The 24,002-nt window shown below is 38.6% G+C and overlaps 1 protein-coding gene across 1 annotated transcript in view; it reads right to left on the reverse strand.

Annotated features, from left to right (window-relative positions):
* The window catches only part of eIF4A (eukaryotic translation initiation factor 4A), a 131,312-nt gene that overhangs the window by 60,549 nt on the left and 46,761 nt on the right, over positions 1-24,002 (reverse strand). Inside the window, exons 3-4 of the mRNA XM_067151728.2 lie at positions 19,324-19,471; positions 12,336-12,445 (exon numbers count right to left, since the gene is read on the reverse strand). Of these exons, the coding sequence (XP_067007829.1) occupies positions 12,336-12,445; positions 19,324-19,471 (258 nt within the window). The remainder of the gene's footprint in view (positions 1-12,335; positions 12,446-19,323; positions 19,472-24,002) is intronic.

Here is a 24,002-nt window from a genome sequence, read left to right on the forward strand (position 1 = left end):
CACCTATTTGTGAGACGAGATCCGTCAGCTGCAGTAGGCCTACGTTACAGAGGGTAACATTTCTTAACTACGAAACAAGGATGTACCGCATGACCGACGCGTTTTCATTGCGTGAGTCATACGGACGAAACTATTCACAAATTAGTATGCTGTCATCAAAACTGCAGTAAGGCCTGTACCCACTTTGAAGCAGAATTGTTCACTTACGAATTATGTTCGGGGGTCTCGTATGCTTGATTTATTTTTATCATTTTCTTTGTCTCAAAAAGTCAGTGGGGACTAATACTCGAAGGGGTCTAATATATGAGTTAAATACGGTAATTGGAAAATGTAAGAATCCAAGATGCTTCAAGAACACCCGTACACTCCCATGTAAATATCGTTAACAAAAATGCGTGGATGACATCGGAAATATTCCTAAGTTTTTAAAAACCTTTGATGCTAAGATGGGATCGGCAGAAGGAAGATAGTGGTGCCGATAGACGTCCAGCCCATCCTTCAGATAAATCTTTTCTGCAGAATGGACATTGGCATTATTCATTCTGTGAAAGTGAAGTACAGGAAGGCTTTAGTTCAAAGAGCTATATCTTTCCTCGAAAGAAATAAGGAAGTGAAATTGAATATACAGAGGAACCATGGATTGTGAGCATAATTACCGTATTTCACGGCATAATCGTCGCACTTTTTATACCAAAATTTTCGAAAAAAATTGTAGGATGCGACCATTATACGATGAATATTTAATACCAGTATTTGTATTACTCAAAAAATGTATTTATAACTAAATTGTATTTGATACAAATGTAAGATGCATACGTAATACTCGCGTTTATACATCAAAATAATTAAAATAGTCTCAAACAAAATTCATAATTTTTCGCAACAATTCGGCAAACGTTTTTCCAACCTGAAAATAAAAATGAACGTATTAAGTTAATTTGTCATTAATTTGAGTATTAAAGTTAAAATATTACACTTGCAAAAAATTATCGCTTTGTTGTGAAATGCGGACTTACCGGTACGCAATTTATTCCAAATCTTCGGTGTCGCTATCGCAGGTTTCGCTATCTGATGCGCCGTCCTCGCCTCTGTTAATACCAGTATCAGATTCTTCATCTCCCTGCCACACTGCGTCATCTTCGGAACCGTCTAGTGCATTCGAAATCCCAGTCCTTTTGAAGCTCTTGGAGACTAGTTCAGGTGGTATAAGATCCCAACTCCTCTTCACCCACGAGCATAACAAGTCCAAGGGTGGACGCCTGATATTTCCGGCGGGCGTCAATTGCTGATCGCCGCTCATCATCCACTCGTTGTAAAATCGACGTAAGTGGTCTTTAAAGGGTTTATTAACACATACGTCTAGTGGCTGCAAAGCAGATGTTAGGCCACCAGGAATGACTATCTGTCGTGTCTTATTTGTAGTGAGAATTTGCTTCACTTCGTTCACGAGGTGACCTCGGAAACTATCTAAAACAAGCAGAGCTGGTTGTTTAACCCAGTCCAGCATGAGTTCTACGTCCATCCAACCCTTTGGTTGCACTCGTACATGAATTCCAGGGGGAAACTGTATATTCTTAGGCATCGTTTTCCTCTTGAAAATGATGTAAGGCGGCAACTTTCTCCTGTCAGCTGTAATGGCTAGCATTGCCGTGCATCGCAACTTCTCACTACCGCCGGTTTTCATTAATACACTCCGCGATCCTTTTAGCGCAATAGTGCTGTTGCGAGGCATATCAAAAAAGATTGGAGTCTGATCGGCATTATCGATTTGAGAAAGCAAGTACGAAGTTTCCTTGCGCAAACGTATGACAAATCGGTGAAAATTTACAATCTTGTCCGTGTAATCAGCAGGCAACTTTTGGCTTAGTGTTGTTCTCCTTCGCACTGACAGATTGTGTCGTCGCATGAACCCCTTAATCCACCCACGAGTCACCTTAAACTGAGTTACCGGTATGTTGTGTTTGCGCGCTACCTCCTGTCCCTTAACTTGTAACATTTCATATGATACACTGCAGCCATTGTTATGTATTTCACTGACGTACCTAAACACTTTTTCGTCAATTATAGGAAACTTCCTTGTTTTAGGACCTCTAAACGCGCGTCTAGAAGGGTTTGTGCTTTTAAGCTTGTTTTTTACTTTCCGCCAGTCACGCACCAACTTTTCACTCACAGAAAATTTTCTTTCTGCAGCTCTGTTCCCGTGCTGTTCAGCGAAGGCAATTACGCTTAGCTTGAAGCCCGCAGAATAGTTTCTATATTTACCCATAATCGCTTATAAATGCTTCTTCACATGTTAATGTTTTGCGATATAAATGACTTTCCGTAATTGTTCACTATTAAAACAAATTATTTCGGCAAACACCCAAAACACAAATTAAAAACTTAAATTCTCACGCACACATGTCTACAGTAATCACGTAAATCTGAAACAAATAAATGCATCTGTGATCTGTCCATTCCAGAGCAGCCAATACTGTTAGGCAGCAAGGAACCATGCAACAATTTATCAGTTTAGCTCGTTGGTTGCAACACACTACTGCGCTTGCGCAAAGCTCGCAAACCGGAGCTCTAGCTAGCGCGGTGTAGATCTACTGTATAGTTGACTGTATTCCGAGACGTCAGTAACAAATTTTTTCAATTTCTTTTAAACATACGGTAATTAGGTTAATATTTCTTCCCAGTTATTGATGATTTTACATTACATTACTGACGAGTTTATAAAATAAAACGTTAATAGCATTGGATAATAATTATCTTGACTGCTTGGATAAAAGTTTTCATCCCATGCCCGGACACTTATGACGTAGTTGTAAGATAAGAGTCTAGTTATGACAACTGAGACATCGTAAATAATTCGGCTGAATAATTCCGTGGAAATCTGCGTTATCGTCTTGGATTTCACTTCGTGCGCAATAACACAGGAGCCGGCCCCATGGTGTAGGGGTAGCGTGCTTGCCTCTTACACGGAGGCCTCGGGTTCAATTCACGGCCGGGTCAGGGAATTTTACCTGTATCTGAGGGCTGGGTCGAGGTCCATTCAACCTACCTAGCCGGTATTTCCTGGAGACGTTGCCGATAAGCGATAACTTACAGCCTTACGTATTTCAAATGGGAACTCATAATATGTAGGTGGTGAATAAATAGTACACTGTCTCGCGACCACGTCAAACTGCCGATAGTCTGAGACAGTATTAAATAGTTTGAGACTCCCCCTATAACCTATTCGAACTGGCGTGTGTGTTGGCATTTGGAAATTCTGTGTCAATCGGCTTTTGCCAATATACTTTTTTGAGGACAGCATGCCGTGCGCGGCAGTTTGACTTCTGTGTCTGCGCCTACTGCGCGTGCGCGAGTGGTGTGACGCGAGTCTACTGTTGACTTCTAGCGACTACTTCCTGGTGAGTCGGCGTCCTGTACCCGCCATGGATGGACGTGAATGTGTGTGTTCCGCTATGCGGCGGGTGGTTGTGCTGAAACCCCCGTGATATCCAACTTAAGAGGGATTATCCCTTATTCCATTAGTTGCTGGCCTCCTACTGTGTCATTGGATTATGTTTTTGCTACGATAATTCTCCAGGATCCTTGGTGAACAACTTTAGTTCACGGCCTCGTGGTTGCCGGTCTTCAATAACAATGGCCAGGTTTGAGCTTCTCAATTTTTCTGGACTCAAAGGTATGTAACTGTTTTGGATTAAAGTAATTCTGGGGAAGCAAGAAGATTTGTGTGTTTCGGCGTACTTCAAGATAACTGTAATAATAATAATAATAATAATAATAATAATAATAATCGGATTAAGACTTCCTCTTCGAAATTTGTGCTGGATATCGTGTGCGTCTGTGAACCATGAGAAACGGTTTCGGCAATTAATCATTTTAGAATGCAGTTTGCACGGTGAAAGAAATTAGTATGTTTATCTTAAAATTAAGAAAAGGTTTTTTTTTGGCACTTTATTGTAACATAAGGTGTGAACCAAGGCGCTGTTTCCAAGGTAGCGGGGTTAGCTTTCCTTCGGGTTCCTTGCCTTCTGGGATTTATTTCTCCTAGCTTTGATTTTTTTTTGCATTGTTTCTGGGATCTCTGTTTTATTCTAATTTAAAACCGTTGGTTTTACTTCTAATTTGTAGACTGTGCTTTGCTTGTCCGTTACTATGGCAACGTGTGTTTGGGTAATTGTTGTGGGCTTTGTTTTTAACGGTGATTGTTGTTGGTTCGTGTGTGCTTCTTGGATGAAAATATTTTTGTTGCCTGGTATCGTTGGCATTTCTTTCATATAAAGTGATTTATTTCGGCCAACCTCTCTGTCGTTTCGTCTCGTTCCTTGTCTGGGCGAAATGTGTAACTTCTACCTTTATTTTCGTGGGCCCTTGGAAATTGCCCTTGGTAGAAATTGGAACGAATTGTAGTAAAGTTAAAAGGCAACCGGCCTAAAGGTCATGAACTACGGATTGTTTACTAAACATGGTATTTTGTTTTTCTCTTAAACGCGTGATTGATCACATTTAAATCAATATTTTAATTATCTTGTTTGAGGTATGGAGGTCACTGTTGTTTTTTTCTTGTTGATATTTACGGATTAGTTCCTTTATTATTTGTTAAATGAAGTCTACATTTTCTTATTTCAAGCTGCCTCGTTGGCTATTTATTTACTAATCATATTAATTTCTTGCAAGTTAATTCAATTACTGTTAATCGAGTATTTACATTCTTTTAAACAACCTGGTTCAAGTTATTATCCGACTTTAATCTCCTTTGATGATGAACCTAGGTCCACTCTAGATATTATCTTTTTGAATTGTTACCTCTCATTTAAATGTCTATTAAAGTTTTCTTTCATATCACTTAAAAGTTGGTTTTCATTTACCACATTTGGTGCAGCGCTGCAACTATTTCTTGGTTTGGGTGTCCACGGGCCTTAAGCCGCTTTTCCTCCACGTTTTGGGTAAGTGTCTATTTTCTTCCTTTTGGGTAATTTTTATATCATGTTGTTCGCTCGTGTTGTTTCTATCCTTGAATTTTTTTGATGTACTGTGACTTGCTGTTTCACTTTCCCCTTTGTTCTCTCTTGTGTTCGCTTAATCTACCCATTTGGGGCGGACACAATAGCAACCTTCACACCAGGCTCTCTCTCTCTCTCTTTTTTTCCTCAGCTGGTGGGTAAGGTTATTAACCTCATCACCGCTAGGATGTTACCGGGGTCCTAGAGGGTGGTGCCGGTTAGAGTGGTAGCAGACCTGTGGTGGTTGTTGTTGCTCTGCTGTCATGCGTCGTACATATACCGGTATTATTTATTTATACGTTGTGCAACATGTCGCAAACGTGACTGTATTGCCAAATTGCCCATAAACCATACACGTATTTAAATTGCGCATTCATGTGCAACTTACGTTGCAGTTCCATTTACCTTTTAACCCGATTAGTGAACAAAATTTGGACGTGCGACGATTATGTAATTAAAGGTTTAAAGTCCGATTTTTGTATTGAAAATAAAGGATGCGACGATTACGCGGTGGCGACGATTATGCCGTGAAATACGGTAGTTCCGGTAACATGCTTGTAATCCAAAGCGCACGTATATCAAAGCAAGTTTTCCCATAAGAAGCAATTGAAACACGGATGATTGTCCACAACACAAAAATATTTATTCGCATACCATTTCTGAAACAAAATATAATGTAAAACAAATTAAAGTGCACTTTTTCTTACAACAGAATCATTGTTGGTGTGAGGGAGACGAGAGATGACATGAGAAGAGTTACTGTGTAGCACGAAATTCACTAACGAATCACTGCTATCTGTTGGCTCACTGGAATTGTTTTCTTTTCGTGGAACTTTAATGAGGAACCTGTCCAATGACTTGCTTTTCTCTCTTTTTGAGGATTTCACGAAACTGTGACATTGCATTGTCATTGAACTGATTCATCGCTCGTACTGCTACTGCCTTATTCGGGTGGGGTTTTTCTACAAAATTTTGCACCGTTACCCACATTTTGCACTTCTCTCAAATCTCAGTTGAAGTGAGAGATTCCAATGACTTTTCCTCCTCCTCCCGGACGAGATCTCCATAACCTATCCTGCTGTTCGCGATGCAGGTCCATGAGTTTGTTGGTGGACACATCCTGGCTATGTTCTACCACCAGCTCTCGAATGCCCACGTCATTCACCTCCAACCCAATAGTCTTCCCTAAGGACACAATTTCATCGACATTCGGCGGCTCATTGTCACCAACAATCCCTCAAAGTCACGTCCAAGAACGCAGTCAGGCCACAGCTTTCCACAAGCGGAAGTGAGTTATCTTGGCGAGTCCATCCCAGGCTTTATTGATGATTTTCAGGCAGTTCACGATGGGGAAATGATTTCTTCCAAACTCTTGGAGGGTAAGGTTTGTTCCTTCGGTCACTTCGAAGCATCGCTGAAATAGTTCTTTGGTGTATAGCTTGTTGAAGTTCGAAATGACTTGCTGATCCATAGGCTGGAGTAGTGAATTAGTGTTAGGAGGAAGGAACTTACCCTTAACGAACTTTTCCTCCAGTAAGTTGTCCTAAAGGTCTCAAGGCCTGGAGGATGAGCAGGAGCGTTGTCCATAACCAGGAAGACTGAGCAGCAGATTATTTTTCTGAAAGGTATTTATTCACCACAGGACCAAAAACCTCGTTCATCCATTCAACAAAGGCACAGGGGAGGGAAAAATGTAGGTGCACGTGGCGCTCGTATTGCAGAACCTCACTCGCTTATCAAGTTATAATTTATTTAAAATGTTTGCTCGTCTTGCAAAACACTCATGGACGAAGTTACTCGCATTCCGAGGTTTCACTGTACTCCAAGCCATGCATGTGTTTGTAGCAGAATGGCAACTAGTCACAACAGACACTATTCAAAACTGCTTTGGCCATGCAGGATTTGGTGCCATTCTAGAAGTTTTTAATGAAGATAACACAACTGATGAGACTGGGGAAGACTGGGGGTTGTATCAGAGGACACTAGTGCCACAACATTAACGCCCGGTTTCTTCAAGTGTATGTTAAATATTACTTAACAAATGTTAACTAACAATTGTTATTAATTTAACACTTTGTTTAAAAGTGACCTGTTTCACAAACACATTTCCAACATTTGTTACGAAACAATTGTTAAAGACAACTTAACATATTTCAGTGAGATTTCTGAACGCGTTTGGCAGTGAGCGTCTTTTGTTTCTTCACATAAAGCGCTCCCAGTGGTGTGTTGAAATAGTATTTGGTCACACACACATGATTGACATTATTATAGGTTGTGGTTAGTGGAGACCGGTAAGACGTAAACATGTTAAGTAAGAGGAACAAAAGCGTTGTGATGAATGAGAGCTTTTATTTCATTTAATTTTAATTTAAAATTATGCGAATGTGCTTAAAAAATGAAGGAACGGACTGTTGTATCACAACATTCGATATAGCCAATTCTTATATTCTTATCACCAGGAAAATGTGATAATTGATGTGTTTTGAATGGTTTTCAGGCATTATTTCATTGCGGGGAAAATAATGTAATGCCTTGTTAATGCTGCAGTGGCAGCAGGATTTCTTTGCAGGATTCTACTCACCTTTTCTTACACTCGTGAACATAGTCGCCTACAATTACATGAAAAGTGTCTCAAGCATAATATCTAACAAGTAGAGGCCAGACCCTGCGGTCAACCGATTTCATTGAGCTTCAATGTACCTATGGGGAGACACTCAACGGTAACTCGTGTATAAAGGTTTAAGTCAGCAAGCTTTTGTTTTCGAAAAAAATGAGGTCAGATGTCATTACACAGAATCCGCTTCGGACAAAGTGGAAGTAGTAGAACACTAAAAGGCGAACAAATTTTACTTAAACATGTCAGGTCCGCAACCTAATAACGTATGAAAAATTTATGAATCCCCTATTCCAATGCAATGCATATATATTTAGGAGTTACATCACAGCGGAACGGAGTAGTGGCCAAGGGGTCACCGTACTTGTCTGCAAACCTTGTAGACGTGAATTCGAGTCTCGTCGCAGCTATGACTTTTGCACAAATTAATATGTCCGCCTCTGTGGTGTAGTGGTTAGTGATTAGCTGCCACCCCTAGAGGCCCAGGGTAGATTCCCGGCTCTGCCACGAAATTTGAAAAGAGGTACGAGGGCTTGAACAGGGTCCACTCAACCTCGGGAGGTCAACTGATCAGAGGTGGGTTCGATTCCCAACTCGACCATCCAGGAAGTGGTTTTCCGTGGTTTCCCACTTCTAACTTAAGGCCACGGCTGCTTCCTCCTCTCATCCATGTCTATCCTTTCCAATCTTCCCATCCCCCAGCAAGGCCCCTTCTCAGCAGATGAGGTACTGGTCATCCTCCCCAGTTGTATCCCAGCCCAGAGTCTGAAGCTCCAGGACACTGTCCTTGAGGCAGTAGAGGTTGTATCCCTCGCTGAGTCTGAGGGAAAACCGACCCTGGAGGGTAAATGGATAAAGACGACGATTAAATTAATATTTGAGGGAACGTCAGGATGGAACAAAAATATTACGCAAATTGCAGTACAGTTTATTTTCTACCTGAAATTAATATAGGCATAAATGTTCTCACAGTTACTGCTGGATCTCTTTCTCTATATATTCATTTGAGGTAGAAAAAGTTCCACTGCAATTTGATTATTCATTTTACAGTAGAACCTCGATAATTCGAAATCGGTTAATTCAAAATCCCACCTAATTCGAAGGTCTTGTTCCGAAAAACATGAGATACAGTTTTGCATGTTGTTTAAATTGTTTAATTCGAAATACGGATAATTCGTAATTCGAAGTACAATTTAAATCTAAGAATTTCATTTTTGTCCATATTGAACTGAGAATGGAAGATAGGAAACTTAAAAGGGTCCACCTTTTCAATACAAAAATGTTATAGTTTATTTACAACATATATTTACACTTGGAACTAGTTTCGACGCTGTTTGGCGTCCTCTTCAGCCAAAATGTGGGAAATAGGCTAGCATGTAGACATTTATATTATACAAGGCGTTACATTAAACAATACACATCTTACGAGGAGATAAAAACAGGGACGAATATAGAAACAAATGAATCGTTGGGAAAGCAAAAGTTATACATATTAAAAATAACCTTAACCACACATCTTGCAGTGCGAAAATATTCGCCTTGAATGATTCCTGAATACATAACGCACGCACACACATTTCTGAAGAGCCAGCAGGCAGGAAAAAGTAAAGTGAAACCTTAAGAGTTCTTCTGAGAAGAGTTCATTTTTTCTATGTTCTGACTAACTAATGAAGTCTCCCTTGAGTTCCTGATAAACATAAACAGGAAATTCTCCTTCACTCTCAACAATAGCTATAAAGACCAACGGTAAATTGTATTTTAATACTGTGCAGAGACGTGAAAGCATGATTTTGAACATAAATATATGTTGTAAATAAACTATAACATTTTTGTATTGAAAAGGTGGACCCTTTTAAGTTTCCTATCTTCGAAGTACAATGTCGGCCCCATTACCGAAATTTAGACTTTTAATTCGAAACGGCCTTTACATTTTAAAACAGTAGTATGTTAAGAGTAATTTCAACTCGAAATTTATCCGCGTCATAATAGAACACGTGTTCAGGAACGTGGAGTGGTACCGTAGCTTTCCACATTTACACCCACTTTCGGAATTCTTTTGTATTCAAACTTTTAAGGAACGCCGTAATATCACGCAACGGGCAGTGTGCGGGAAAACAGAATCCGCGAACACTGGCGATGCCGACAGTTGACGAAAAAAAAAAACGTGGCTCATAAAATAAATTTGTAGGCACCGAACAATATTGTCATTGCCGATGAAACTGCATTACTTTATTTTAATGCGAGCCTAAACGATCATATGGTTTTAAAGAAGAAAGTGCCTGCCGGGGAATCGTACGTACAAGTGTGAGGGATGGGGGTCATTGTAGTGCGTTGCAATGCACATGGAAGCGAGAAACTTTATCCCCTCGTCATAGGAAAGATCGATAAGCCACAATGTTATGGGCGCTGGGCACTTTCCATGCCAGTACAAAGCATCTAAAAATGCAAACTACAGAAATACAAAAAATAATGCATTTGCACAGGGGAACCAGCATAATTTATCCTCGTCTTTGAATTGTGATATTTTTCTTTCGTTGCATGAGGTTATGTTTGCCAGCGAGATATCCAAGTGCATTATTTGAATACTGTAAATGCACCTCCTTGGATACATTTTGGAAATGGTTCTTTTTTCATGGCATTTGAAAGGTATAAACTGTGAATCAAGGTTAACTGCATGCAGTAATGTGCCTTAGAATATTTTGTAACGCAGCAAGGGTTGGTACTTCTGAATTGCGAATTGGCGGTTAATTCGAAATCACGTAATTCGAAGTCCGATTTTTGAGTCCCAACGACTTCGAATTAACGAGGCTTTACTGTATTTGCATTTTACCTCCACATTCCCTGAAACAATGATTTAATTTGTGTAAAAACGCATGTGTATGGCGGGACTCGAACTTGCATTGTCACTGTTTGGAGACAAATACGATGACCACTCTGCCAATGCTCCACTCGTCAAGATCACAACTCTTCAAGTCTAGAGGTATTGCATTAGAATGGGGGATTTCATAAATTTTTCGGAAATTAGGTTGCAGACCTGACAAGTTTGAGTAAAATGTGTTCGTATTTTAGCGTTCTACCACCTCGATGTGGTCCGAAGCGGATTCTGCCTCATGATGTTTGTCCTCACTGTTGGAAACTCTAACCTATTTTGTATTTTCAATATCGTCTAGTATCTTGTTCATTATGACTTAGGTAATTAGGAATATATCTTCTGACAACTCCAGAAAGTAGTTATTTCTTAGTATGGGTCGTCCTTTGCCTTCTTCAGGTTATAAATCTTCATACAGCAGTAAAGCTTCAAACTTACGCCTTCTATATGCCTCCATTTTTAATTTTAGCAGTTGTTAAAAGGTTTAACAAGGCTGCTGCCAGGTTAATTTAACAAAAGTATTAATTTGTTAGAGTTGACAATCCTTGATGAGACGACCATTTTGTTAAATTGTGTGTTAAGTCTCCTTAACAGCAGAGTTAACATTTAACATTCGTTGAAGAAACCAGGCCTAAAAGAACTTGTTACTTGTGATGACATCCGAACCTCAGCACGACAGATGGATGTTGGAGACCTTTGTGACTATGCAAAAAGACAAAATACTGAAGAGGAAGAAGAGGAGGATCCAGCAGAACCATCTTTTAGGGGCAGTAGTGGAGGGACTGGAGAATGTCCACCAGCACCACTTCTTGAACATCATTGAAGACCTCATCTACAGTCTAAACCAAAGTAAGATAAAACTTATTTCATTGAGACATCTGGGAAAGACGAAGCGAACTACTGTACTGGACTATTTCAGAAAGTGAAGGTTATGCTTATTCTCACGGTTTTCATGGTCTATTTTTCAAAAATCTATTCAAAATCATATTAGGCCTCTGTTCCTTCAATTTAAAATTGCAAGTCAGTAATACCTATTTCTCTCTTCCTTGCTACAGGTTGTGCACACAATGGTCCACTAAGGAATTTGTCAAGTCTGCTGTTTTGTAAATATTTTGTTATTCTTGCATTAATTTGAGATTTTAGTATTTCTTAATACGTTCATTTATTAATTCCTGACGTTACATTAGTTAAAGACATAAATGTTTTATTTCTTGTGTTATGTAGCTTATTTTCTATGAACCCTCTTAAGGAAAACTGAGCTTAGCCAGATTTGAACCCTCTCAAATCATTCAAGTCCAACAAATTAAGCTTGAATTCAATGAACTGTTTTTCACATCCTGTACTTTCTCACTTGATAACATTTGCTTGATGAAACAATGACCATACACAAGTGTGTATACACTAGGAAGGAAGCTGCAACAATTTTTATTAGGGATAAATTTTCTTGCAACTTCCTAGCATTCAGAACTGTGTTCTAGTTGTCCAGTAAAGAGAAGTTAAAGACCTTTGTATAATTGTAGTCAAATGACTACATTTTATGAAAAAGATGAAACACCACACTATCAGCGTGTTTCCATTTAACAGTAAAAACCACTATTACATCAGTGTTTTAGGGAGCATGGGCCACAAACATGACAAATATATTATTTAAGATTCATCATTAAGAGAGACAAAATTTAAACACATACGGGATAGCCACTTTTTCAAATGCAATGAGGATCAGCTTTACAGCATTTTGTTGCAGAAATTGAATACATGACAGCAAACATTCTCATACAAACAAATGGGAAAAAAAATTGAAATTTATTGTATACGTGTCTTTATCTGTACCAGCAGAACAAGATAAGAATATTACCTGCTGCGCCAACTCCCGCGTGGGGGCAAGGATCAACGCTTGGCAGTCTCTTATGGATGTATCAATCTGCTGAAGGATTGAAATGGAAAATGTCGCAGTCTTGCCAGTACCTGGAAAAAAAAAAGTATAAAAGAAAGATCCAAGCCTATAAGTCTGCACAGAGATGACACAAATTATTATAATAATGATTATTTCATGCATATCAACAACATTTAACAAAGCTGAATTAGGCACACTTTTCTTGGACTCAAAAGGGCATATACTATGATTGTAAATTGAACACAAAACGAAGATAATGAGTTTAAAAAATCAAGCATTAAAACAACAAAACACACCCTATTTTTTAAAAGAAAATATCGGATTTACTTGTGTATTAAACACCCTTTGCGTATTAGACCCCCCCTTGACTTTTCGAGACGAAGAAAATGAATTTGTGAATAGTATTGTCCATATGACCCCACATAATGAAAAGTACGTGTCAAAGTCATGCGGTACATCTGTGTTTCGTAGTTAAGAAATGTCCACCTCCGTAGCATAGCCCTACTGCAGCTCTGATGACGTTGCACAATTAGGTGAATGGTTTCATGTCCAACTGCGCATTACGAACACACATCAGTCATTTATATATGTTGTCTGTGTTTTGTAGTTAATGTCCGCCAGTGAAATGGTTAGCACAATTAGTTGCCATTCTCGGGAGCCTGAATTTGATTCCCAGTATCGTATTGCCAGAGATTTACGAATGGCAGGAAGGCTGAATTGCTGTAAAAAATGGAGGCCTGCCTAAAAAGAGCTGCACCACCTCAGGAGAAGAAAACCAGTTTACTTCAGTTAAGAAATACTCACGGTTGATGCTAGGCCTATTAATATAGGCAGGTGAGATCATTAACAAAGTGATCATTTAATATCTCTTAACTCGGGACAATATAGGGTTTTTTGGGATACAAGTAGGTTAAAAACTATCCAATCACAATTGTTTTACTCGCCAACGTACCTAACAAATAATAATAATAATTTTTATATCCCCACTTACTTTCAACGATTTTTGGACACGCCAAACAAAACATACTAGGGTATGCGTTAATAAAAAATGGGAGACAACGAAGTACAAAATTAAACATTATGATAATAAAATGCATTACTGCCACACCTGTAGATATCCATAAATGCGGCAAACTCTGTTATTTCTATTCCTTCCATTGTGGAACTTTTGACACTATCCAGCGATACCATACATAACTCAAACAGAGGTGCCAAACTTTGAAGTGGATTATCATTAATCGCCCCCCTGCCCCTCGAGAAAAATTGAGTTAAGTCCAAAGCATGCACCCTCCTCCTCCTCCTCGATAATGACACCTCTTTTGCCCTTCCCTCTAGCAATCTATTCGAAAGTATATCATATTACAGATTTTATATAAAGGTAGCAGGTATGGACCCTCTTCGGAGGCAGCCCTACCCAGGGAATGGCGCCCCTGCCTATGTGAGTTCCAGAGCACACCGACCCGGTGTGTAACATCTGGTATGGGTCCCAGCTCAGGGTTACGAGTGAAGACCTCAACGGCATCTACGGCGGAGAAGGTGGCCTTCGATATGGCGGAGATGGCATACCCGTAGCGTCTGTCTCCATGTTGGGGGCAGCCTAATTTTGAACCTGACAGTAGGTATAAAATGCCTTTGGGTGTGGCGAGCCCATTGTAACAATAGCCTATACGGACAAAGAAGATATGATGCCTCGGAAAAGGTTAGGGCGTACCCTGCTAATTGACGCGCAGCTCTTCAGGTGCTGGGGGAACTGAAAAATGGGCAACCAGCACCAAACTACATCAAAAATGCAACAGTAAATGTACTGACACTGACAGGAGAGACAGAACTGGTCGACTTCATGATAGAAAAAGATATAGCCATACTTGGACTGTGCGAGACCAAGAAGAGGGGTACAGGGGAGATCCCTCTGAGAGAAGGATACAGGCTGTATTACAGCAGAGGACCTGAAGCAAAAAATGGAGTGGCCATCATACTTAGAAGAGAAATCCAAGAATATGTGGAATATACAAAGTACGTCAGCGATAGGATGATGATGAGACTCCAGTTTGAAAATGGTGTGAAAGATCTGTTTCAGTTGTATGCCCCACAAACTGGTTGCATAGATGAACATCTAGAGGAATTCTTACAGGAAGTGGAGAGACAGATAGAAGATAAGGAAGTACTATTGATGGGAGATCTAAATGCACAAGTTGGAATGGAAAGACAAGGAAAGGAAGATGGTGTAGGGCCCTTTGGGTATGGAAATGTAAATCCAGAAGGCGAGTTGTTGGTGGATTTTTGCATGAGGAATCAAATGATTGTTGGAAACACCTGGTTTAGGAAGAAGAACAGTCAGAAGATTACAAGGTATGGCTGGGGAGACAGACGGACAAAGACCATGATTGATTATATAATCATAGAGAAAGAACACCGGAAGAAGCCTTTGGTGGAGATCATCGAGTTGTGATAGGAAAATTGAAAGTTGGAAAGATTGAAAAACCCCAAGTAAGAAGAGAGAAAAGAAAGTATGGAAGTTGAAGGAGAAAAACATATAAGAAGAATTTCAAAGGGAAATAATACCCTTGGTACCCAGGACAGAGGTGGGGAATGTTGAAGAGGAATGGAAAAGATTTAAGGAAGCACTGGTTGGATGTGCAGAAAAGGTGTGTGGTAGAACATAAGGAAATGTGAAAGACAAAGAAACACACTGGTGGAATGATAGGGTAAAGATTAAAGTGAAGGAAAAGAAAATGGCATGGAAAGCATGGAAAACATCTAAGACTGAAGAAAGTAGAAGAAAATATGTGGAGGCAAAGAATTTGGCCAAGAAAGTAGTGGAGGAAGAAAAGAGGAAAAGCTGGGCCTTATTCACACAGAAATTCAGAGATGATACGCAGGGCAGCAAGAAATTACTGTATGGTATCTTAAGAAACAAAAAGAGATCAAGTAAACACCAGATTTGTGAAGGATGAAGGTGGCATAATTTTAACAAAGCCAGAAGAAATAAGAAATAGATGGAGAGAATATTTTCAGAAGCTGCTGAACATAAGAACGGATGACAGTCATTCAATGGACGACCAGGAAAGGCAATTAGTTGACGAAGAAATTGATAAAGAAATTACAATGAATGAAATTGAAATGGCAGTAAGAAAGATGAAGAATGGAAAAACTGCTGGAATAGATGAAATTTCAGTGGAGATGATAAAGGCAGCTGGAGCTGTAGGCCTGTAGTGGACATATCGGGTTCTCAGGAATGTCTGGGAGAATAAGGAGGTCCCTGAGGATTGGCAAAAAGGAATAATCATCCCAATTTTCAAGAAAGGTGATAAAGTTTTGAAGAACTACAGGGCAATTACTCTAATATCCCATGTTGCTAAGATAATGGAAAGGATACTGGAAAGTAGAATAAGGTTGAGGGTTGAGAATCAGATACAGGAAAATCAGTTTGGTTTCAAAAGTGGAAGGTCAACAATAGAGCCCATTTTCATTATGAGACAACTAATGGAAAAGCATTGGGAGTACGGGAATGATATGGTGATGACATTCGTTGACATTGAAAAGGCATATGACAGTATCCCCAGGACGAAAGTTTGGGACAGTCTGGTGCAAAAAGGAATTGGACAGGGATTAATAAAAATGATCATGGCATTGTATAAGGAATGTTGTAGTTGCGTGCAAACACAAGTTGGCAGGACAAGTTGGTTCAAAATAACTAGTGGGCTGAGACAGGGAAGTGTTCTATCACCAATCCTGTTTACAATAATAATGGATGACATCATGAGAACAGCAAAAGCAGCATATGGAGGAAGAGAAATGAACATGATGTTATTTACAGATGATATTGTGATTTGGGGAGAAGACGACAGGAAGGTTCAAGAACAGTTGAATGTGGTGAATGGGAAGATTGAAGAATGTGGATTGAAAATAAGTATAGAAAAGAGTAAAACTCTTATGACTAGCGGGGAAAAAGAAAGGAAAGGTCAGATTAGACTTGCAGACAAGCCCTTGGAAGTAGTGGAATCGTTTAAATACCTGGGGAGTGAATTAATGGAGAATGCTCGACTGGATGCTGAGATTAGTAAAAGGATTCAAGCTGGAAGTTGTTTCTATCATAGTGTAAGAAACATGTGATGGGACAAAGATGTGCCAACAGAAGCAGAGGATACTATGTACAAGATGTATTACGCACCCATAACAACTTACGGAGCAGAAACTTGGACAATGACAAAGAAGGATGAGAGTCGAATACAGGCAGCCGAAATGAAATTCTTGAGGAGTATGATACAGAAGAGTAGACGAGACAAAATAAGGAATGAGAAAATCGGGGAAGAAATTGGAGTGGAAAAAATGAATGATAGAATAGAGAAGAGCCGACTAAGATGGTTTGGGCACATAAAGCGAATGAGCGACGAAAGAATGCCAAAAAAGGGGATGGAAATGCAAATCCAAGGAAGGAGAGGCCGTGGACGACCACGATTGAGATGGAAGGATACCATCCAACGCAGCATTATAGAAAGAAACCTGGACTGGGACACAGTGTTGGAGGAGGAGTGGTGGAAAGACCAAAGAAAGTTGAGAGGAACCATATTTGCCCCTACCCGGCTACAGCTGGATGAAGGGAAAGGATGATCATATTACAGAATAACATTTGCACACAACCTGCCAGGTGTGCGACAAAACATTTGTTGTAGCTTGTTTCTCACGCAGCAGCTGCTTTTCAGTGTAGTTTTTCTTGAAGCATCCTTCCTACTGTAATGACATTTTCGTCTTCTAAACCATAAGTGATTCCAGTGCAGATGTGCTTAACCACCTGCGTGCCACGCGCCGATCAGATCGGCTTTCGCTCCTCGCGCGAAAAGTGCCAGAGCCGACTGGATCGGCGCGATGATTTCCTAGTGTTTAACGGCTTCTGCTAACAGATGCCTCTGGGTGTTTTATTCCGTTAGAAAGCTGAGGTTTCAAGCTTTCACGAGAGTGGCATAGTTTTGGCCTTGGAGATCTTTGACACGAAGGGAGGGAGTTAATAATCTGTGATGTTCACAAGCTCTGAGTTGTTGACAACATGGTGAGCTGTAGTAGAGATAGTTTGGTTGCCAGCTTGGATGACGATAAGCTAATAGCATATTTAAAGGGAAATGATATAATAGCAGATGAATTAGAATCGGAAAGTGATTTTGATAGTGACGTGATACCAGGAACATCGCCATTATCACCAGTACCGAAAAGGAAGTGCTATTCTGGCCCCAGTACATCGGGTGTTCAGGTTAGTAGGTACTCGATTGCAGTCTGTGGAACCAATTAAAAATTCACTGCCAGTTCTGAGTGATTCAGAAAGTGACAATAATGATGGAGCTATGGATGATGCGAGTGATAATGACAATAATAATGAAAGCAATGTGAATGCTAATGTTTTTTTTTCGAGAAATTTTTCCGAACCAGTTCGATAGGCCTACCACTCCCGTCATATACATGGAACTCGCTGGGCCTAAATATGCGCCTCCACATAATGCCCCTGTAATAGATTATTTTCAGTTCTTCACTAATTCATTGATAAATTTGATGGTAAATGAAACAAATACGTATGCCCAACAATTCGTCTCAATATATGCGTTTTCACCACAATCAAGGGTTAAAGTTTGGCGGGCTACTTCTCTATTGGAAATGAAAGCATTTGTGATTGTAATTTTTGAGGGTGTATATTGTTGAAATATGATCATTGTTAAGTTTTCACTAATAATTATTGTGTACTCCAAAAGGGTTATGCATTAAATTATTGTTCAATGCCAGGTACGATTGACAGTGGAACAACAATTTCAGTGAGGAAAATGATGAGAGCAGATTTTTAAAAAATACGTTTTGGGGTGGTTGTAGGTAAATTAATTACATTTTTAATTACGCTGTTTTTTTTAGAATTGTATGTGTATTTTACCTATGTTCTTGGATTTAGGCAATGTTACAAACTTTATTTCCAAAATTAGACTAAATCTTAAAAATAAAAATGAAAATTAACAATTGTTAAATTGTTGCCAATTTAAAAATACATTGGAGATGTTTTTCACATTTATAAGCATTTCTTGGTAAAGTCAGAAGTATATTTTATATAATACTGCAAGAATAATGCATATATTTAACAAAATAAATTTTTAATTAATATTTCTCTGAAAGTCTGCAGAACCACTAAAAATAGCTTGGCATTCTTAGCCAGAATTTCAGAAAATGGCTTGGCACTAAGAAGGTTAATGTAGGCCTCACTTCTTTTTTCAATATTTCTGTCAACTGTCGGGTACACTTAACACAGCAAATACAATATACCTGAATGATTTATAGTGGAGAAGAGCAGCGCCTGGGCTCCTTTATACACAATGAATTTTACAACGCTTATGGGTATCAAAAGGAAGTTGCAATCGAATAAGTATAGTTGCCAAATCCCAAGCATGGAAACAAGGACGATTTGAGAAAGTCTCGAAAGGAATGAACATTTTTCCTTCTTTTCTTTCACATTGCCAAAGCGTACGAAACAATGCCTAAATTAAACAATGACTGCCAGTGGGTTCACTCGAACACAAATTGCTTTTTAGCATACCCCTAACGCAAGACTCCCAGAATGCAAAACTTGGTGTACGAGATGGATGTGGGAGGTGTCTCCTTTAGAGGAAATTTGATGGACCTAAAATTCACAGGAAGTAAAACAAGTCTTTTTCACTGGGTAGTAGGTGACCCCAAACTGCTGGAACCACAGCTGGTGTTTAAAGTAATTTTTCATTTGACATCAAGGCTTACAAAATTAGTACTGCAACGAATGGCCTGTGAATTTTGTTAGTAAATATTCAAAAGTTAACAGAATAAACAATTACAACAGCTTTCCTAAAAAAATACCAGGTATATCTATTACAAGCACTTCTAAAAAGTGCACAAATATAGGCATATATACATGCACAACTGCTTTATTTTCAAAAATCAAACATACCGGACTGAGCTTGGGCAATAACATCATGTCCCTTGATACAAGGCATTATAGCACGTTGCTGGATAGCAGAAGGTTTCTCGAAACCATATGCATATATGCCACGCAGTAATTCTTCCTTTAGATTCATATCATCAAAATTATCCACAACCTACAAGAAAGAAAACTTTATATTAGTCTTACAATCATAATCAATGGAAGGTATAACACTAGAAAATCACATTAATTCAAAATGTACCAGCACGAGTGATTAAGATTTTGACCACTTGTACGATTACATTTATAATCCTCTTACATGAGTTTTTTAATAAAATACAATTTTATACATCACTTTTTGCACATGATGCTTTAAGTCAAGTAAATCATTCAATTAAGACATGACAAGTTAGAAATCAATACTATCTTTTCTTTTTCATTGCCATTTTTTTCTATTCAAGAACCTACTTTTGGTTTTTAATATCCATAAGTGGATCTATAGTTTGCAGTAAAAAGCAATGGAAATAAATACAATCCTAGTTTTCAAAAATAAATGTAGAAAATATGGAGTCAGCATTGCTACCACCATCCAAGGGATGGGAAAAAGTAAAAAACCACATTGGTCACAATTATGGACTACAGTATTGTAATTTCAAATGTGTATTTTGATATCTTTACTAAAAAACACAATTTAGCTGGAAAAAGAACTATTGTCACGCATGCAGAAATAGTGGTAGTAATAGTATAAATCTCACTTTTATTTTACACTAGCTGATGTACCCGTGCTTCGCTACAGAATCCTACACTGTATACAGAATTCTAAATGAAGTAGTATAGATGTGAATAAGATTTTATTACATTACATAGCTCTTAGTTTTACCAGAAAAACACTACTGAAAGGTTGTTGTATGTTTCTCATGTGAATACCGTTTTAGGGAGTTTTCATTGTATTGGCAGGCCTCCTTGCCTGCTGCCAGTCACAACTGAGTTTTACATTTTTCATTATAATGGCATAAAGATAATACGAGAGTCAAGGGAATCGAATAAGAGAACAGAAGAAGACCAACGCTAATTCCAACTAAAATGACACCAGTATTATTGTTAGCATACAACATTAAAAGACTGGAATGTCGTGATTAAAAGCTATGTTCTCATACGAAATGCTAGATCAAGTTAAAAACTGCACAGATTCTCGCATTTCACGAACAATGTACTACGCTGCCATTCAAACCGTGCAGAGTTTCACAAATGGAAAGATCCAACCACAAACAGCTCTGAACGCTGCTCTATTGCTGTCCGTTAAGTGAGCCCCCTCCCCATTCTGTAACATTGCAGGGATAGAATAGCTGGAATATTGTGATAAACCAGTGTGTTGCATACCAGTAGTTATAATAGCATGTATGAATCAGACAAATTCCATGCTATAAAAAGTTACCTTCCCCAGTTTCTTCCTGCCGATATTTAAGCAGATCATTCTACGCGGCTGCTAAATCCCTTCGCTCACACGGCCCGCAGCAACAATGTCATTATCGGACATGAGATGGCAGCAAAAGAGAGAATGCATATCACAACAAACAATAGCCAATTTAATGTTATTGTTGATCAATTCCATGGGCTTTCGATATTGCAGGCTTTCACATTTACTTTTCTCCGAGTCTCATATCAGGGCATCCAACATAACAGAAGTCACCACCATCGCCAGTTAGCACGATTGGACAACATTTCCACGTTAAATGGGTTCGGTGATGATATGGACTAAGCAACAATTCACCTGAGAATTAAATTTTAGGCCTTCCCGTAAACTACCATTTCACCCATTTATAGCCTAGACTGTAGTGTCTTTTTACAGACTTTACATACTGATTTTCATTTATATTCCGTCGAGCCATCTTCTCGTAACTCAGCGTTGATATGGACAACGCACCAAAAGTGTAAATAATGAATAACTGTTGCCATAGCCGGTACAGCAAAAATGTGCGCAAGACAAATGATCGGAAATTCAATACTATACAACTTCAGTTATGGAATATTTTTCGATAGGACCACAAATAAATATTTGAAAATTACATTTTAGGCCTTCCCATAAACTACCATTTCACTAAGTGTGAATAAAATTTACAGCGACTTATTCCCCGAATTAATAGTTATGAATTTCATGTTTTTGGTCCGTATTGAACTGAGAATAATATATAAGTAATAATAACGTAAACGTTTCCACCTTTCCAATACTAAAATATATTCACAAAATTATAAATTACACGGTACTAGTTTCGACCCATCTAGGGGTCATCATCAACCGTATTGGAGCAAAGATCACTTTTGGCGAAATCCTAAGAAAATGTTATTTTAAAGAATAACAAGTGAAATGAGATGTTATTATGGCAATAGTTAATACAAGGAATATACATACTAAGAGGTTTTTAACAAAGAATAAAGTATAAATGGGGTGTTGTAAAAATTACAATCATGGAAATCAGTAAGTTCTTGTATTGAAATGACATATATAAAATTATATATGGCTTAGGAAGAGGGCTTAAGGTGGGGCTGAAGGGTGCGGGGGAAAGTGTAATTGTCTTGGAAAAGTACCTTTGATTAAATTTAGGATTGAGTTTAGGTTGGCTGCATTATTGTTTCTGAGGAAAGTGATAAATAGATCGAAGAGTATGTTGGGTTTCTCTGAGATTTCATTGAGATTGTGACTGGCATTAAAGTATTGGTCTAGGTGTATGTAGTAATTTTCCATTATGTTGAGTAAAGGGCCCTTGTTTGCTAATACGAGGATGTCCATGTCTTGTTCAATATTGGTGAAATTATGGTTATAATCTTGCATGTGTTGGCCGATGGCTGAAAACCTGTTGTATTTTATTGCGTTAGTGTGCTCGTGGTATCTGATAATGAAGTTTATAGGATCAAATGTACCACCCGTAAAAAAACCTACATCGGGGAAACCGGGAGAAACTTCATTATCAGATACCACGAGCACACTAACGCAATAAAATACAACAGGTTTTCAGCCATCGGCCAACACATGCAAGATTATAACCATAATTTCACCAATATTGAACAAGACATGGACATCCTCGTATTAGCAAACAAGGGCCCTTTACTCAACATAATGGAAAATTACTACATACACCTAGACCAATACTTTAATGCCAGTCACAATCTCAATGAAATCTCCGAGAAACCCAACATACTCTTCGATCTATTTATCACTTTCCTCAGAAACAATAATGCAGCCAACCTAAACTCAATCCTAAATTTAATCAAAGGTACTTTTCCAAGACAATTACACTTTCTCCCGCACCCTTCAGCCCCACCTTAAGCCCTCTTCCTAAGCCATATATAATTTTATATATGTCATTTCAATACAAGAACTTCAGATTTCCACGATTATAATTTTTACAACACCCCATTTATACTTTATTCTTTGTTAAAAACCTCTTAGTATGTATATTCCTTGTATTATTAACTATTACCATAATAACATCTCATTTCACTTGTTATTCTTTAAAATAACATTTTCTTAGGATTTCGCCAAAAGTGATCTTTGCTCCAATACGGCTGATGATGACCCCTAGATGGGTCGAAACTAGTACCGTGTAATTTATAATTTTGTGAATATATTTTAGTATTGAAAAGGTGGAAACGTTTACGTTGTTATTATTATTACTTATATATTATTCCCCGAATTTACATTCTGATTTTCATTAAATTCTCTTCAACCATTTTCTCGTGATGTGTGTACATATGTACATACATAGACAGAAAATTAAATAGTGGATGTGGTGTTCATGACAACCTGTATACTAAAATTGTGCTATCAACTGTATCATGCAGAGGTGGCAGTACATACTTCCACAATCCATTCCAGTACATTGTAAAATGCCTATCAGGGTCATCTCACATTAACTATAAAACATGTATTTGGCACATAAGGTAGCTGGTTGTTACGTGAACTACTATTCTGTACAGGGTCAATGGAGGATTCTAGTCTACAGAGAATTGTGTTATACAGTAAAACTGTACTACTGAAAAAATAAAAAAGTTTGTTTTATTCTCAGAATCATATTACAATGGTAGCAGTCTCTTCTAGTTTCTAGAGTCTTATGTTTAAGAGACATTTTTACTGTACCACAAAAATACGGTACAAAACTGAATAAAGACATTACTAAGCTTCAGTTTTATTCCACTCTCAATCCACTAATTGCCTGCCAAAACAAAACTCAGAATGAACTGCAACTACCCTAGAATATATACTACAAGAGGGGTGGCAGCAATAACAGAGCACTATTTACAACCCAGCAAGGTCAGGACATTTCATGTCTTCTGCAGCACAAAGGAGGAAGTACTCTGCCAAATGTCTCCATAACATAGCCTAACAGCCACAGCGCAGTATGCTTAGACTCAATAACGTTACTAGAGGATCCATGCTACCCTGCAGCACTGATATGAATAGGTCAGATAACGTGTTCCGATACAAAACGGCTCCATGCGCTGCCCAGGTAGTTTCTATGAACGTTTACTTTTAGGATTTGTATTACGTGTTATGTGTGTTTTATGTGTGAAGAAAATTGTTATAGATTTCTTTATTATGATGTTGAATGATATTTATTTTACTAACTTTTCTCATAATTTGTTTTACATCGCATTGTCACAGATAGGTCTTATGGCGACGATGGGACAGGAAAGGGCTAGTGGGAAGG

The sequence above is a fragment of the Anabrus simplex genome, chromosome 7, assembly GCF_040414725.1.
Source record: "Anabrus simplex isolate iqAnaSimp1 chromosome 7, ASM4041472v1, whole genome shotgun sequence".
Classification (NCBI taxonomy): domain Eukaryota; kingdom Metazoa; phylum Arthropoda; class Insecta; order Orthoptera; family Tettigoniidae; genus Anabrus; species Anabrus simplex.